At 37.0% G+C, this 18,092-nt stretch overlaps 2 protein-coding genes across 6 annotated transcripts in view; one reads left to right on the top strand and one right to left on the bottom strand.

Moving 5' to 3' along the window:
- Window positions 1-9,740: 9,740 nt before the first annotated feature.
- dusp12 (dual specificity phosphatase 12) lies at window positions 9,741-13,239 on the bottom strand. 5 transcript variants are annotated; one of them, XM_057334731.1, is made up of 8 exons: window positions 13,204-13,218; window positions 12,918-12,999; window positions 12,746-12,824; window positions 12,464-12,577; window positions 12,250-12,368; window positions 11,994-12,081; window positions 11,704-11,887; window positions 9,741-11,423 (listed from the first exon to the last, which is right to left on the bottom strand). In XM_057334731.1, the coding sequence occupies exons 2-8, from the start codon at window positions 12,991-12,993 to the stop codon at window positions 11,274-11,276; spliced, it is 810 nt and encodes a 269-aa protein (XP_057190714.1). In that variant the 5' UTR covers window positions 12,994-12,999; window positions 13,204-13,218; the 3' UTR covers window positions 9,741-11,273. The 5 variants fall into 5 exon arrangements, 4 of the variants coding, with proteins under 4 accessions (XP_057190714.1, XP_057190712.1, XP_057190713.1 ...); XR_008963034.1 differs by having other exon boundaries at window positions 9,741-10,750; window positions 10,892-11,423; window positions 12,746-13,220; XM_057334729.1 differs by having other exon boundaries at window positions 12,746-12,999; window positions 13,204-13,239.
- A 1-nt stretch (window position 13,240) lies between these two features.
- The window catches only part of rxrga (retinoid x receptor, gamma a), a 30,542-nt gene continuing 25,690 nt past the window's right edge, over window positions 13,241-18,092 (top strand). The window contains exon 1 of the mRNA XM_057334727.1: window positions 13,241-13,373. The gene's annotated coding sequence lies outside the window, so the exon portion shown is untranslated. The remainder of the gene's footprint in view (window positions 13,374-18,092) is intronic.

Here is an 18,092-nt window from a genome sequence, read left to right as displayed (position 1 = left end):
CAGGTTTACCAGGTGTTTTTCATGGACCACTAACTAACATATGGCCCTTGAGAAAAAAAAAACATTTCTTTTTAAAGACCCCATTAAATGGCTTGACAAGCACAGTTTATTTCCTGTTATAATGTATTTCCTGTTGAAACCGGAAGTTGGCATGAGACAGATTTTTTCTTTCATAAAGGCACGGGCATTTCGAGATGACAATGATTCATCAGGCTCTAAGGGGTGGTTTCTCGGACAGGGCTTTAGACTAGTCCTAGACTAAAATAAATGTTAGAGGTGTCTTAACTGAACACATCTTAAAATACATCAGTGCCATTGTTTTGCCTCAAAATGCACACCAGTAATGTTTTTGTAAAGCATGTTTGTAAAAACTACTTAAATGCCTACCTACCTAATTTAACTAAGGCCTAGTCCTGGTTTAACCTAATCCCTGTCCAGGAAACAGTCCCTAAATGTAAAAAATGGTTCATGGGGCATGTCACATCATTTTCACACAAGGATTGGCCACCACGTTCTTAAACCCATTGAGAATCTTAGGGATGTGCTGGAGAAGACTTTCTGCCATCCTCAGCACAAAATCTTGGTGAAAAATTATTACAAATAAACATTTAAAATAAAAATTGAGACTAAAACCTTATTGAACGGCGAATGCATGACACAAGCAAAGTTTAAAAAGCGGTCCAACAAAATATTATAGTGTGTGAAAACAGAAAATGTATGGCTTCAAAGAGCTACTACTGCAACTACTGCACCAAAACAAAGCTCTAGTACTTCATGAAGATGTATCATTACTTCATTGATAAAAATGTATTATTATATCAGTATTTCATTATATCAGTAGTATGTCACATTCACATCACATTTGTATATTAATGTACACAGTAGGTCATTGGGTTTAAGGTCATCTATAATCTTACATAAGCATTTTAGATACTGAGACAATTATAATGAGCCATTCGTTATGTTTTTTGTGAACTGACGTCTTATTGAAAGACTCTCCAAGACAGCCTTTAGGTCCAGCTTTCCCTTCCCATAGCTTCTGGGTTATTCCCAAACCAATGTGGTCCCAGTCTGTGCTTTCTATCATTGTGTCAGATATATGTATGTGAATGTGCTCTGGCCATTCGATCAGCAAGGAAAGGTTTTTGAAGCACAACTTCATGTCTTTACCATAGCGTCAGCCAGATTGAACCCAAAAAGAGGAACTCTATCTTGTGTCCATGTACTCCTGCTAACAGATAAAACAACTGATCATTCAGACCCGGGACTGTTTATTTGGTTAAAACTTTAGTTTATTGTTGAAAGCATAAAAAAGTACCAAACTCATGAGAATTTGTTAATAAATAATTGACATTTCTTCCTAAATTATAAGCCTTTATGTGGTATAAGCAGCCATTACAGAAACGCGCACATGCATGCATATACACCTCATTGCGTACCAGCCTCCCTCTGAGACTTTAAAAAAGTCAAGAGATTGAAATCAGGCATGGCACTTTTTCTCTCAAATTCCCACGAGCCCCATTCTGGCGTATCATCAGACAGAAACACATGGGTCTGTTCATCTAGTCATCATCGAGTTGAAATAACGCTGAAAATCAGCGCTGAAACTTCAGAGGAGCTGTCTGAATAGGGCTAATTGTGAGTGTTATCCCTGCATAGCATTAGGCTACTTTTCTCTGAGACAGTGCAGACTGAAGGCTAAATGATCAGATTAACATCATGAGAATGCTTTTAGCAAGCTTCATCAGACTGTTTATGCAGCCCTCAAACACACAGCATTCCTGGAGACCTTTTAGAGGGAAACTCAACACGCTGTATCTGTATTAGATCAGGCATTACACATCATTCTTTGAAGTGAAGGCAATTACACTCATTTGGGCTGAAAGGCGAGCATGATTTTACTTACACTATTTACACTAATCCAGTAATCCAGACAAAAGAGTATTTTTATTTTACTTTTTCTTTTCTAACCATGAGACTGAAACTGTGATAAGATTTAAATATTGTTTAAATATCTAAAATAAAGCTAACACACTATAGGACTATTAATTATAAATAATAATTTAACATGTAAAAGAAAAGCTGTTAAAGTGATAGTTCACCCAAAAATGAAAATTCTGTCATCATCTCATATCATTTCATACCTGTATAAATTACTTTGTTCTGATGGACACAGAGAAAGATATTTTGAAGAATGTTAGCAATTTTCAATTCTGTGACATCATTGACTGCCATAACAGGAAAATTAAAAGGTAGTCTAAAGAGCCTCAGAACTGTTCCTAAATTCTTCAAAATATCTCACTTTGTGTTCAACACAACAAAAAAATATACAATATTTTTTTCCTTCTATGGTAGTTGATGATGTCACAGAACTGAAAATTGCTAGCATTCTTACAAATATCTTTTTTGTGTTTAACAGAACAAATAAATTTATATAGGTTTGAAACAACCTGAGGGTGAGTAAATGATGACGGAATTTTCATTTTTGAGTGAACTATCCCTTTAAGAGTACATTGTGTAGTATCATAACCATATGTTTTACCATGGTAAAAAATGCATTTTAATTTAATCTAAAAAATAATTAGCCTTTAATGTTTTCTTACAAAGGCCCGTTTTTGGACAATGTTTCGAAACATATTTGGTCAATAATGGAGATAATGGTTGCTCACACTCAGGGCATGTGTATGCAGCTGAATCAACAAATAGTCACTGATTTGCAGAAATCAGGTTTGACCACGTCCAGGATTTCCACTGACATTCCAAGAACCCCTCAGGATTCTCCCATTACACAGAAGAGGGAGATTCATCTGCCCACAGCCAATTAAAATGGTGTAGGTTGAGTCCTTGAGTGCTTCTGGGGTGACATGGGACAGATTAATGAGTTAACAGCAGGTGAAGGGAAGAACGCCCATGAAGACTGAAGGTCTCACCCAGCTATGAGATCACTACCTCTGAAGAGAGATATGTGTTGAGGAAGTTGATGCTGGAAGAGAAGGGATTACAGAGATAGTTCACCCAAAAAATAAAATTCTGTCATCATTTGTTCACCCTCATGTCACTCAAAACCTCTATACCAGTGGTTCTCAAACTGTGGGCCGTGGCCCCCTGGGGGGCCCCAAGATAGATCCAGGGGGGCACAGATTTTGTGGCATTTTATGAAATATAGCAATATATCAAATTTTATGCAATCAAACATCAGAAGAATAAGACCACCAACCAAAGAATTGATGTTCCAGAATTGTATAACTGAATATATTTTTTGATTAATTAAAATTCTATTTATTTATATAAAAAGTATTTATTTGGGAGGCCGCAAAGTGATGCACCCTACACAAAGGGGGCCTTACAACAAAAAGGTTTGAGGAGCACTGCTCTATACTATATGATTCCATACAATGGAAGTCAATGGGGCCCAATGTTGTTTGGTTACCAACATTCTTTAAAATATCTTCCTTTGTGTTCTGCATAAGAAAGTCATACAGCTTCAGAATGACATGGTGAGTTAATGATGAAAAAAATGTTCATTTTTGGGTGAACTATCCCCTTAAGAAATAGGCTGTGGACAATTAGAAACCATCTTTTTCACAGTAGGAAAACTATTGAAGATTGAGTTATTGTGACAGGATGCAATATATTCAGCTACATGGGCCAGTTCAGAGCTCTGCCGGACAGCTGCACTACACGTCACCGGTATCTGTTGCCTGAATATATGATTTTGCTATATATCATGGTTGGATGCCTGCAGGGGCCCATGGGAATGTTTAGCATGGATGGGAGTGTTTTTCAGGAACTGTCTGTGACTTGCAAACCACATGTTCATAGAAACACTCTCTTTTCCAAGCTGGGGAAGGTAACAGTATGCTGGGGATTAATAAAGTTTTTTAAGGCAAAAGCTGTTCAGGCTTATGCTTTATAGTGCATTTAATTGAGCTCAGTGAAAGCTGCAAACATATCAAACTCTCACTGCAGCTCATAATCTGTGTACTGAGTAAACTTCACACTTATAAACTGTAGCCGTAATTCACATTTTCACATATTAGATCCCAGTAAAGCAGTGTTTAAATGAAAGGATAAGATAAATGACAATGCCGTCACTGTCAAAACCATTTATTAAGAGTATTGATAGTTTATCCAGTTAGCAAGAGCATAAATCCAGACGGTTTCAGCAGCAACAACATAAACAAACGTTATGTGGCCCAAACTTAACTTACGGTAGCACTTCACAAAGAATCAATAACTGTTGAGTAGTTTTAATGTAATTTAATACAATTAATATACATTAAAATATGAATACACATTTCAATACAATGTGAATATAAAATAAACTGTTATGTTATAACCAAACACAAAGACCGGAAGTTAACTTTGTGCCAGAGCGTGCGTCCAATGAAACTGTCTATTTAGCCTAAACAAAACAACAACTGACCTCACACAGACTTACATTCTTTTGCATGTTTTTGGGCATACAATTGACTTCCATAGTAGGTAAAAAATGCTTTGTACGTTTCTTTGTTCTGTTGAACACAAAGAAGATATTTTCAAGAATGTAAGCAAACAGTTCTGGGGCACTTTTGACTATACCATTGTAATTTTTCTGACAATGGTAGTCAATGGTGGCCAAGAACTGTTTGGTTACAAGCATTCTTCCAGAGACTTTTCTCTGTGTTCATCAGAACAAAGAAATTTGTAAAGATTTGGAGGGTCAGTAAACGATGACAGAATTTTTATTTTTGGGTGAACTGTTCCTTTAATAAAGACATATAATACTGAAATTGTCTTTTAGAGACAGCTGTCCTGATATGCCCCGAACATGCTTAACAAATCCAATAAAGACACATATGGACAGAATAAACTCAGAATAACTGGACCACTACGTAACATTTTATGAGCAATACAGTCAACTGGGAAGTACTTCACTGATACCTCTTGTAACGTTTGTTTCCATTCATAAATTTGTCCCATTGTCTATTTAGACAAACCAAACAATTGCTGATTTTCGCAATAAATCTCATTGTTTCCATGAATACAGAAATAATTATTTTACTGCAAAACTTGATTACTAAGTTAGTTTGCTGGCTGAAAGCCAGTTTGACCTTGAACAATCATTTAGATTGCTGGACAGAGTCTGTGGCGGGCTTTGGAATATATTTTTTTACAGTCAGAGAGTAACTCTACAGCAGAAGGGCTGCCAGAACTAGAAAGCTGCTCCATTACTTAGTGTGGGACTCACACCGGTTACATAAGCAGATTGCTCTTAATGGATTTTGCACACTCCGCTTCTCCATCACCCACGTTCACACAGACGGACTTAAAGTACATTACAATCTCCGTAAATCAGCTAGACCAGTGGTTCTCAAACTTTTTCATTGTAAGGCCCCCTTTGTGTAGGGTGCATCACGTTGTGGCCCCCCAAATAAGTACTTATAATCTTATACTTGAACTAAAAACATATTCAGTTTTACAATGCTGGAACATCAATTCTTTTGGTTGGTGGTCTTATTTTTCTGATGTTTGATTGCATAAAATGTATGATAAATTTCTATATTTCATAAAATGCCACAAAATCTGTGGCCCCCCTGGATCCATCTTGGGGCCCCCCAAGGGGCCAAGGCCCCCAGTTTGAGAACCACTGACCTAGACACATACCAAATGCTTCCCCAACCTAATATATACTAATTTGCAAGACCTCTAAATTATTAATATACAAATAGAGAAGTATACAGTATGTTAAGTATAATTCAGATCTAGAATTAAAAGATGTCCTCCAAACTTATATTGTATACTGTTGCAGCAGATCATAAGCTTAAGTCAAAAGCAATGATGAGCTTCAAAGATAATTCATTTCAACACACTATGACTGTACAACTACACTTAGGTTAAAAGTCATACCTGGATTGCATTTCTATATGCATTTGTATCCTCTGATAAACAAGGATATAAAAAAAAGTGGTAAATAAATGTAACAACTTTAAAGACAATTCATCTCAAATGTTAACACACTGTATCCATAGACAGAGCTACACAACACAATTTGCAGCATCTGCTCTATGTACATAGACGAACATCACACACGGACACGCAAGCCTGAGAAGGCAAACTATACTGACCCTTGTCTTTGATGTAACTGTAAACACTCTTCTACTTCACAAAAAGTATGGTAAACTCGGTAGGGTTTTATTAATAAGCAAATACTTGGCAGTCATTAATGAGAACAAACAACAGAACACGATCATCCACACAGCCAGGAAAGACTTACAGTATATTCAAGCATTACCTAACTTGTGTCCGATTGGGTGCTTTAGTTCTAAATATAAATGCATTTGTCCCATCAAGCCACTTCCCTGCTGACGTTTTCGCATTCATGGTTCCGAGAAGCCTGAGCGCATGGAAAGTCCGAGTAGCCCAGAGCACCAATAGTCCAACTTTCCAAAGCATCCATCAAATACTCAAACGCTGCTTTTCTGCACATATGTGAGGAGAAAGAAATGAAAATATGGGCTTAACTCAAGCAGTCTGTTTATGGAACAGTGGACTATATGCAACATTGATCAATCTCTCATTCAGTCATTCATTAAGTCACATCATGTCTACCAGAAGCTGGACTTCATTAAGAAACAGAATAGAACTTTATTGTCATTGTTTAGGGAACAATGAAATAAAGTTCAGCAGCTCTTCACGATTGTACAGTTATAGAAATAAAATATATACAGTTGAATGTCAGAACAGCCAAGACCTACATCATAAATGTTTTTGGGTCAGTTGCACTTAAGGTCACTTGGTGACTAAATGTGAGTTTAGTATGAAAAAGGGGTGAGTTTTGTAACCGATCAAAGTGAGCTTGACGTTTAAAGGAAGCTGTATGGTCATAAATGTCAATGATGGTTCAAATAGGATTTCTCGTCCTTTTCCATTTAGTAGTCATGGAAACAAATCTGCAGCCAGGCTTCTGATTTCAGCTGGTCATTCATTTGTAACTTCCAAAGCCTAGTGAATTCAGTGCCTAAGGTAGTGCCCTAACTAGCCTGATCTTCTGGGAGTTTACAACTATTTTCCAAGGTGGCTCATTCGTATAAATTCTTATGATGTGAATGTCACAAAAATGTATGATTACTAGAAAAAAGCAATACTGAAGCCCCTCCCTTAACCCCACCCCTAAACTAAACTGTCACTGGCATTAGAAAGTTTTGTCAAAGTTTTGTGTCAGATTGTGTTGAATAGACATATGCGCAGTCACTCACTTGTCACAGGTAGCAATATTACAGCAATGGTCTACAGATGTGTAGGCCAACACAATCATGAAGTGAAAACTAATGCAAACTAAACTAAATTGCAAGGTCAAATTTTAAAAAAATTAAATGTGAGAAGAAATCAGATTCTAAACATTGACTTCAGTCCAACCATTGGTCTAAAAAGCATAATCCTATTCATTCCTCATAACTTCAGTGGGTATGCTGTGCATCACTGAGCACAAAAAGCATCATAAAGTCCTCACTCAGCTCATCTTCAGCCCTTCTCTACGATCAGCTTTTGTAGGCCATCTAATGCTTCTGGCTTTAAAACAATTTAGGTTCCAACCACAATGTTTTATTTGGTTTCCAAAGAAACCTTTGCAAATCTGGGAGTATTGCCATCTGTGAGGTCTTTAGGAAAAAAATACTTTTCTGGCATTGGAATAAAGGACTGATACGTATGAGCGCAAGTCTGAGCAGCTATACTCAGCAAAAATTAAACCCAGTGCAAATATAGCAAAGATAGAGACAGGAAACTCATTCTCCTGTGATACTGCTGTAAACATGGAGAAGAACTAAACATTTGCAATTTATATTACATTTAAAAAAGTATTGCCGCTATTTGCTTACTGGGTTAAACTCTTGAAAGCTCCAAGCCTCAATTGTGGCTAAACAGTTTGCTTTAGTCGAATTTGTACAAGATTCATCACTTAAGCAAAGCTGTCAAATAGTTCGACAAAATATATAACTGCACTTAAAAAAGTCTCAACAATTTATCAATCGTAAAAATGGCAAACTGCCTTGATGTACTTTTTGACCAAGAGCTTTCAGAATGATTTTATAGCTGGAACAATTGGAAATATATAACACGATGACTATGACTGCAGGCAGCGGAAGACACACAGCCCGAGAGAAGAAAATTCTTTCTTCAGAAGACAGATTACCTCCAAAGCTTTCACGTCTATCTCCACAACAAACAGAGCAACAAATCTGGTTTTCAAAGAGACAGATGCTGTAAATTTTGTGGGGGATTTTTTTCACTGATCACATCCTTCATAGACGATCGTGACACATCCTTCATAGTGACACATGATTACATATATGCACATTAAAGGTGGGGTGTCCGATTTCCGAATTACACTTGTTTAGACAAAGTCGGGCCGAGTACCAAAACAACCTTGCAGCCAATCAGCAGTAAGGTGCACAGTGCACAGGATGGACATTAGTCGAGCCGAGCGCTGACGAAAGCGAAAGATGGGGGTAGGGGTGTGATTGTTTTGGTGATTTGAACATCAACAACTGCTATGAGAAATTGGACACCCCGCCTGTAATGTTACTGATAAGAATGATTTTGCATTAAACTAACACCACAAACAATGTAATTCCCAGTGCATAAGCGCATGAAAAGTTTTAATGCTCAAAATAGTTTCTTATAAATATAAGAGGTCAAACAAGACCGACTCATTGGTCCTGTGGTATCGGGAGCAGAGAACATCCTGGACCATGCTCACAACACAGAAACACTTAAATATATGCTCCATATCAGACAGCTTCTCACAAGAGAGAATGCTAAAGATAACCCAGATCAACTCCATAAAATATGGCCTTTCCTTTTTATCAAATTTCATACAGCTGTTGTTCTGTGGCTATCTATATGTGACTCTTTCAGATAAAAGAGCCACGTGTCACTGCTGTGACCCCTCTGAAAAGGAACATTTGGAGATGTGGCATAGAAATAAGGTCATTCCCACTGAAATGACTTATATAGCCCAAGGTTGTGTCACTGATGGCATGTTTTTGATTCAGACTCTAAAGAAGAACCAGCTGGTGGCAGATGGGTGAAATTAAATGTGCATATTTGTGAACCAGCTCTCTTTAAACTAATACAGCTGGACATACTGACAGGAAACCACTGGTGACAATGCTGTTAGTTTAAAATGCAAGTCTGCAGTCAGTCAACACAGAAGAGGTGTTTTGATCAACTCGCTCATTTCGATAAAGTTAAACACTAGAACACAGAGCTATAAAGTCAAGCGGGGTAAACTGTCGTGTCTCTCCATTTAGCAAGACTGGGTGTCACGCACACCCAGTCAAAACCAACTTACAGTCTCAACACTGTCATCCTTTTTCACATTCAGATATATGACGTGTCAGAAACACTGAAACGGTTGTTTACACTACACTTGAAAGTAATGAACACAATGTGTATTGCAGCCCAAACTGTCACACAGAAGTTCTTGGTTACACCTTTTAGAAAGTCTCTGAACTAATCAGATGTCTAGTTTTTCCACTTCTTCACAAAGACCATGACCAGACCACTTTTCATACCTCTACTGTACATTGAAATGTAATGGTTTTGGCACAGCAAACTAGCAAAGACAACTACATATATTTTTTAGGCAGCGTCTGTCATTTTGGTGCATTTTTTGTTAACTCTCTTCACTGTTGGGCTGTACCCTGAATAAGGAGTTTCAACTCATGACAACTCACACACGGAGGCAAAGGCACAGATCTTTACTACACACTTCACAGTGAGAGTTCAGGTCATTACATAGGGGATATGACCCTCATAAACAGAATAAACAGGATCTTACAACTTCATGCCATTACCACCCACTGTCTCCTAGTCTCTTAATAAACACATAACACAGACAAATACATAGAAACTTAATTCAATGCCAAAACATAGATTCTGCCTAAAGCTTTAAATTAGTGACTAATATAAATTAATAAACAGCATACATCATGCCCTGATTTTTGTCTTCAATATTTCAGCTGCAGATTTAGTAGTAGGGACCATTTCAAGACTACACAAATAGAAGGATTTAAACTGAATCATTGTTTGCAATCCAAGCACCAAGCGTCAATATCTGTCAGTTTAAGACTGAATGGATGCTCTTTCTGATCAGTTACATTATGAATATTAGCCAAAATATATGTAAAGCTCGGTTTCATTGTACAGTACTGGTTATATGACGCCACCCAGTGGAAAGATAGCATGTTAAATGTAATGTGCATTTTAACAATAAAAAAAAGTGGCAATTCCAGATGTTTCCACAGAGGTTTATATTCCACATAGGACCATGGTTTATAATCATACATTTATGAATAAGACCATTATTAATGTTTGTTGGTTATTAATAATGAGGTTATTAATAATGAACAAACACTAATATATATTTTAGCAGAGGCAAATACACTGCCCGTCCAAAAAAAACTAATATTTTGTTGCACCGCCTTTAGCTTTGATTACAGCACGCATTTGCTGTGGCATCGTTTCGATAAGCTTCTGCAATGTCCAAAATGTCCATTTTTTTCCCGTCCAGAGTTGCATTCATTTTTCGTCAAGATCTTGTATTGATGATGGGAGAGTCGGAAAGTCTTTTCCAGCACATCCCAAAGATTCTCAATGGGGTTAAGGTGTGGATTCTGTGGTGGCCAATCCATGTGTGAAAATGATGTCTCATGCTCCCTGAACCACTCTTTCACAATTTGAGCCCGATGAATCCTGACACTGTCATCTTGGAATATGCCCTTGCCATCAGGGAAGAAAAAACTCATTAATGGAATAACCTGGTCATATATTCATGTAGTCAGCTGACCTCATCTTTGGGCACAAAACCTTGTGCCCAAAAATTTTAATTCTGTCATCATTTACTCACCCTCGTGTCATTCCAAACCTGTATGAATTCATTCTGTGAAACACAAAAAGGTATTTTGAGAAATGTCTCAAATGAAGTCAAAGGGGCCAATGTTGTTTGGTTACAAACATTCTTCAAAAGTATCTTATTTGTGTTCTTCAAAGGAAAGAAAATCATTCAAGTTTGAAATGACGGGATGGTGCGTTAACATTGCAAAATATTTTCAAACGTTTTTGGTTGAACTATCACATGTACTCTGCATTTATGACATACATGTAATGCATATATTATTTATATTAAAACACAATTTTCCTTAATGTAATTTCCTTTTATAAAGCAAACAATATTACTAAGAAAACAGGAATCCCGAGCATTTCATATTTTTTATTTGTTTATTTGTGGGTCATTTGAGTGCAGATATACTGATGTGTTTAATTTCATCCACTCTGTTCTTGTGCATCTGGAAGGCCGGTGTCATCCAGCGGCCACATGAACACTGTTCACCATACCAGTTAAAGGAGCCCAGCTTTGAGTTGCATTTGGGACACAAAAGCTACAATAAAGATTACACAAAAGCTTTCATTTAGAATATAATACAAGTTCTAAGATATGATATATTTAATTATGCATTCATTAACATACAAAACAACAAACAAACTGAATTCAGCTACAACAACCTATTATTACTATTACCTATTTATAATATAGGCTACTGTGTTGCATATTTTACAAATGGTAAATCTTGATCCTGTTTCTTCTTTGATTTTAAAATAAAAAATGAAATAATACATTTTACCTCAAATGCTCAGATATGTGAAGCAGTCAGGTATTACCTGTCCATCCATAACCCCGAGCAAGGCCTGCTTCATCCACTGCACTGGCTCTATAAAGTAAGATGTACACTGTCTCTGATCTTCAGCTGTAGGGGTCATCATCCTTGTCTTTTTATGAGAGAACGATGATGCGCCACCTCCCACACAATGACTCAGAATGCTGGAGTGGCGGAAAAGTGTACGTCTGTTGAGAGATCAGAGGACAACGGCAGGTGATGGCAATGTCTGTGTCCAAAAATACTTAATCATGCCATTTGCATTCAGTTCTGGGTCCGTTTAAAAGTGTTTACCTGCACTTTCTACATCTGTAAACAGCCTCGGCATTCTGGGTTTGGTCAGGGTCAACAGCAAACAGCTCTTTTGGAACATTCTGGAGCTCTGAATTGATCAAAACATCGAAAAGAAGTACTTGTACAATAAGTAAATTTTATACTTTAAGAGGTTTAAAAACATTTTTGTGTATATATATATGAAAAGAAAGATATTTTAATGTATTAGGCATAGTAAGTTAAATTTAAAAGTAAATAATTGTAAGACTGCACATACCTGGATATTTCTCTGTAATCTTCCTTAATCTAAATTGTTTGTATAAAGGATTTGTGGTGTCTACTTTGCAATCCATTAATTCAAAAAGAGCCAGCTGGTCCAGAAACTCTTCATTCATTCTGAAAAAAAAAGAGAATGTTTGGCAAATATTTGGGTAGGTTTAAACATAATGACAAGCTTCCCACCCCCAGGATAAACAATGAAACACACTCACTTAACATCAAGTTTTAGGTTTTGAAGTTTGGTATATGCATCATGCAAACTCAGGCTTTGTGCTTTCATCAGATAAGCGGTCACCACAGCAGCACTTCTACTTTGACCTACATGGCTACAAATGGAAAAGTCGAATGTCAGTGTACATAACATAAACAAATGTAAACAATCAACAAATAAGTAAAATAATTCTACTCCAATGTTATGTTAAGCATATAGAATGTATTGGTTCAATTTTAAGAACATATTCATTTTAAAAGTGTCAGCAAAACACGAGACGTACCAGTGCACAAGAACAGTAGACTGTTCAGACCGAGCTTCCGCTATAAAGCTGATACAGTCGTTGAGTTTGCTGAGGAGATCTGTAGACGCATCATCCAGTGCACGGACAAATTTCGTGTGAAATCCAGTAAGAGCAGGTTCTTCTGAATCAACAGTCAATATGTGAGTTATACCTGCATCCTTCAGGATTTGATCGTCCTTCAGATCCGACACGGATCCAATATAGAGTCCTGTCTCCACCGCTATCATGGTTTACTGGGTAAGAGAGTCACACCTTTTATATCAATGCATGTGCATTGTGCAAAGTAACTAATAAACAAGTGTAAGCAAGCAAGCTTGTCATATCGATCGAATAAATATCACTGCCGAGCATAATTTAACATTCAACAACCTAACGTTTAGTTTGTAAAACCACATCTTATCAACGTCGCTCAGTTTTCGCTATTTCTCACGTGTTACCTGTTGTCAACACAGAGTTCCAGGATAATAAACGGGTCGGTGGAAACAAGAGTGAAGGTATTCGTTCCGGACAAACCACTTTACGATATGGCCACGAGAGGGCGTGACGTGTAAGCAAATGTCTCAAGAGGAGATGGACGAAAATAGCGGAGAGGCTGCTCCTGTTCCATGTAGGCCTAATTTATTTTGCGTAACTTCACGTTGTTAAAACAGTAGTGCACATCTCTATTGCACATTAAGAAATACATGTTTCCAACTGATTGATTATATTGAAAAATATCTTGATAACACAAGGGGTGAATTATTTCTGGTAAATTGGGACACTTTTAGATATGTAGATGACTGTAAAAAGTGTCCCAATTGACCTGAATTAACCATTATCTTAAACAAATATACTTGTTTTGTGAGGCTTTCCTGCAATTGTTCTAAAAAAACGTGACAGTGTTTTTTTTCATAAGCATAACAATGTCCAAAATTCACCTACACCTTTACTGCAGATTATACTGCACTGCACATAAAAATGTATAAGTACTCAAATTTACAATCTGCTCCTTTAATAGACTTTTCCAGTGAAGTATCGAGGTTTATTTATTGCAAAAGCATTGCTACAAAAGCATAACTCAAAGAACGGTTCTGTTTTTATTTGAGCTTTTAATTTCTTTTACCCTATCAAGTTTCTGTGGTGTGTCTTAATCTGTAGTTCTGCCCTTTCGGTGAGTTTTTGGCTGTCTTGGGGTCTACGACTGCCAACACTATGACATTTAAACAAGAGTGAAGGAGTCACAGTCTGTTTCTCTCACCTCACTTCTTAAGATACCCAAAACACAATTTACATTTAAATGTTTACCTCACGCTTGATAATTGTGCTTTTTTTTTTACAAAAAAGGACATATAGAAAACTTGCTCAAGAAACTACCAGAGATTGTGCATGGCATATTATGGATTGTTGAATAACACACAAACAAGTCACTTTACAGAGCAGATGCCTGTGCCTTAATCTTACTGGTCCTCTCAGGACAATTCCAATTTAACCTCACACGGTCCCTCAGAATCCGTGCCCAACCTGTTCCTGTACGTCTTATTTGAGACGAGATGCACAGCGTTTACCAAACAGCCCATCAGTATCACATTAATTCCTGTTCAAAAGAAACACACATATTTTTTCTTTTGTCTGCACACAGTCATTTGTTCTCTAGCTGTCATATAATGATTAGGGCTACTGATTTTGTAAGAGCATCAGAAATTTGCATCAGCATCTTAGATTTGTCTAGACCCACAAAAGCAGAGCTTTAGGATTAGGAGCTTAAAGAAATACAAGGACTGATGTTTCTTAGAAATGAACATCAGTGCAGACCCCATAAGGATTCAGTTGTTCTTCAGCAGTCTGCATACTCGCTTGAGACATTAATAACGAAGCTGTAAAAGGTCATCTGCTCTTGCAACAGAAGAGGGTTTGTTAGGAAATGAAAAGTACATTTTATTATTGAAAGTTCCTCCTTGCATCAGTATTTTCCGTGAATGAAATGTCAAGTAGTGCGATAGAGGAAATCAAACTGTCTGGAGGATATCTTTAATTTATCTACCATGAGGTTCAAAAGTCTGACACTGAAATGACAATGCTTTTGTATTTTTATCATAGTTGTCAAACCAAAATGATGAATAGAGAATATTCCAGTCAGAAATCTGTTATAAAAGTGTTATAAATCATAATGTTTTATTGTTGATTTTCATTTTTCAAAATCCTAAACCTTTCCTAAAACTTCGATAAATGGTCTTGGACCTCTCCAAAACTCTTATATTTGTAATTTACAAAAGTATAAAAAGTATACATTGCAAGAATATCAAATAGCTTCATTTTTTATTCATATTGTTCAGCCAAAGGTTTTGACTTTTAGCTAATTCTAGGCCTCACATGTAGTTCTTTCTCAGAAGTGGGTTTCCCAAAAACCACTCTCTCAGGAAAACCCAATTCTGTGAAGGGCTGAAAAGAGGTTGTTGATATTCAAAGAGTTTTCCTCATTTCAACCTCATGTATCTGCCAGTTTGTTAATGCTGTAGTAGCTAATCTATTAGTCGCATCTCTGACTTTTTTCTTGTCAGTTTGTGCCGACATAAAACTTCCTGTAAAAGGTCTATCACTATTTAAAAGCACTTGGTCTTGTCAAACCTCCCTGCTGTGTTCCTAGTTGTTTTTGTGCAAATGATTTTACCAGAGCTCTAGTGTAAGGCAGTAGGCTACACATCAAAATAGCCCGAGATGTGTAACTCCTGTGTTCTTAAGGCACAATTGATTTTGTCCCGTTGCTTCCTCTCAGAGTTCACTCAGGGTTGCCCGCTTCAGCTGTTTCTATTTTAGGGCTTCAAGAAATGAGCACCTCATTGCCAAGTGTGTTCCTCATTTGCAGTGTTTGATTAATTAACTGTTGTGTAATGCAGTTTTGTTATCCACTCTGTCCTTTCCCCTTTTCTCTATTTATACACATATTTGAACTGCAAACACTTGGTGATGCCTCTGTTTTAAACTGCGGAAAGTGTCTCATGATCAAGTCTGCTTTTATGGCTGATGATTCAAAAATTCCTTTCCCTGATTATGAATTATTTTTATATTTTACTGTATGTATTTTGAGACACATCTGTGGAAATCTGTAATTTTGTCTCAAGGTATTGCTACTTTAAAATCTAGCGCTGCAAGAATGTTGAAATAATGTCAAAATCTTGTTTTTTTATCATTTGGGATTTTGCTTTTAGATTAAATTTGTATCTTGGACTATACAGCCAAATGTATTTAACTGGTTTAAATGTTAATCATAACATGACATAATGTAGATATGTATTTGTTTACCAACTCTAGCGTATTTGTTAATATTTTTATTAGAAACCAAGAAGTAACCAAAACCAACATTCTAAAGAATGGTTGCTTTACAGCTCTCCATTGTTATAGCTATTTATAGCTCTAGTTCCTTCAAATACATATGATTACAACTCGTGTTTTGTGTGCCTTCATGTTGCTTTACATTCGGTACTCATGTGTTGATCAGTATGTCATGGGTCGGGTCCCACGAGCTCCTCTGTCAGTCGTCTTGAGTAAGATTTATTACGCACATCCTGTGGCGAAAGAGCTACAGGACGCCACTCGTGAGGTAACGCTGGCAGTCCTTCCACTGAGACCGGATTCTTGCTTAAGTCCTCATCCCACTTCCAGATGCTTGGAAAAGATTTGAGTAAGAGGTTACTATATGTATGTGATGATGTCGGAGAAAGTTTAACCCAGTTCAGAGTAAACTCACATAGATTTTGATAGTGGTAAATTGATCTCCTAACTCTTTATTTGACTATAATTGATCGTTTGATTTTCATCACATACACAAAGAATTCAATGTGCAACAGGAATAAAGGCAAAAATACTTTGATTAATGCTAATGCTTTTCTATAGCCAAGAACAAAATCAATAAGGATAAAGCTCAAACAATTTGCCATGTTGCGTCCGTGCACCACCGCACACTCACATCATGATTGAATGCAATTGACACGCTGCTTTGGTGCGATTTGGTCAAAATATTGCGCATTTTCACACTGAAAATGTGCAGTTCCACTTTTGTGCTCAGAGATTAATGACCTGTGAGATTGATGATACTTGGCGTGGCTGTGTTGGCCATGCCCAAGCCTTGTGGCCAGTGATGTGTGTGTCCATGTGTGTGAATGGGTGTGGTTTTCAAATGGGGACTGATTAAAACATGAGGGAGCTCTGTTAATGAATGTATAACAGATGGAGAGCCATCTCGCAAACACACACACACACACACACGCACACGCATACACACACACACACACACACACACAAAATCCTATGATATGATCCGTAAAGCAGGGTGAATGCATCTCAAACAGGTTTTTACTTCAATTGATCAGATAAAAAAACAAATATACTGTTTAAGTCATGTTAAAGTGATAGTTCACCCAAAAAGGAAAATTCTTTCATCACTTACTTACCCTCTTGTCATTTCAAACCTGTATGGCTTTCTTCTGCAGAACACAAAAGATATTTTAAAGAATGTTGTGAAACCGAACTGTTTGGTTACCAACTTTCTTCAAAATATGTTTTGTGGAAGTAAGTCACACAGGTTTTAATTGACAAGAGGGTATCCCTTTAACATGTTTTCCATTACATTAACTAATAATTAAACCTATTTCAACTTCATTTTATAATTTTTATGAACGCAGTTACATTCAGTTTAATATCATTTCAATTCAATTGACTTGTAAAGCCAATTTGATTTAACTTTTTATTTTATTGTAAGGCAGCTTAGTTTTTTTTCGTTTCTTTTCAGTACATTAGTACGTTTTCTGTCAGAAATGCTATTTGGCCTTTGCTCTGTGAATCCATTTTAACAGAAAAGTTGCTTCCACATACATTTGAGAAATATATACGATTTCAAAGGGAATTGTGACTGTATCAACAACACTTTGGGGTTTGGAGAACAGTGGTATCTGGGAACGAGGACCTATGTGCGTGTATTTGCCACATGGCTTCCCCAGACACGGTCTGTTGTCTGGGGTGAGATGACCAGACTGTGCTCATTTCTCCTGGCTGGCCTCAGCACAGTGACTGGTAGGTCAAGGGGTGGGCCATTCTGCTTTTAACTGGTGATAGATGATGGCAAGGGTGAGGTCCCCAACACTCTGCAACTGAATGGTCCATTGCCAGCCATTGTTGGAGACAAACAACTAGATAATCCTCCAATCCCTCTCGATATCTGCAGTGATTTAGAGGTTCTCCAAATCACTGACCACTCAATCTCCTGTACATTTAAAATATTTGAATTATCCATACGAAAAAGAATTTTGCATTCTGTAAAAAAAGCACATGCCACTTTGTTGTGTTCTACTTG

The sequence above is a fragment of the Triplophysa rosa genome, linkage group LG5 (genome assembly GCF_024868665.1).
Source record: "Triplophysa rosa linkage group LG5, Trosa_1v2, whole genome shotgun sequence".
NCBI classification, from domain to species: Eukaryota; Metazoa; Chordata; class Actinopteri; order Cypriniformes; family Nemacheilidae; genus Triplophysa; species Triplophysa rosa.
Note: the sequence above shows the minus strand (reverse complement) of the source record. Positions and strands in the feature narration are given on the sequence as shown.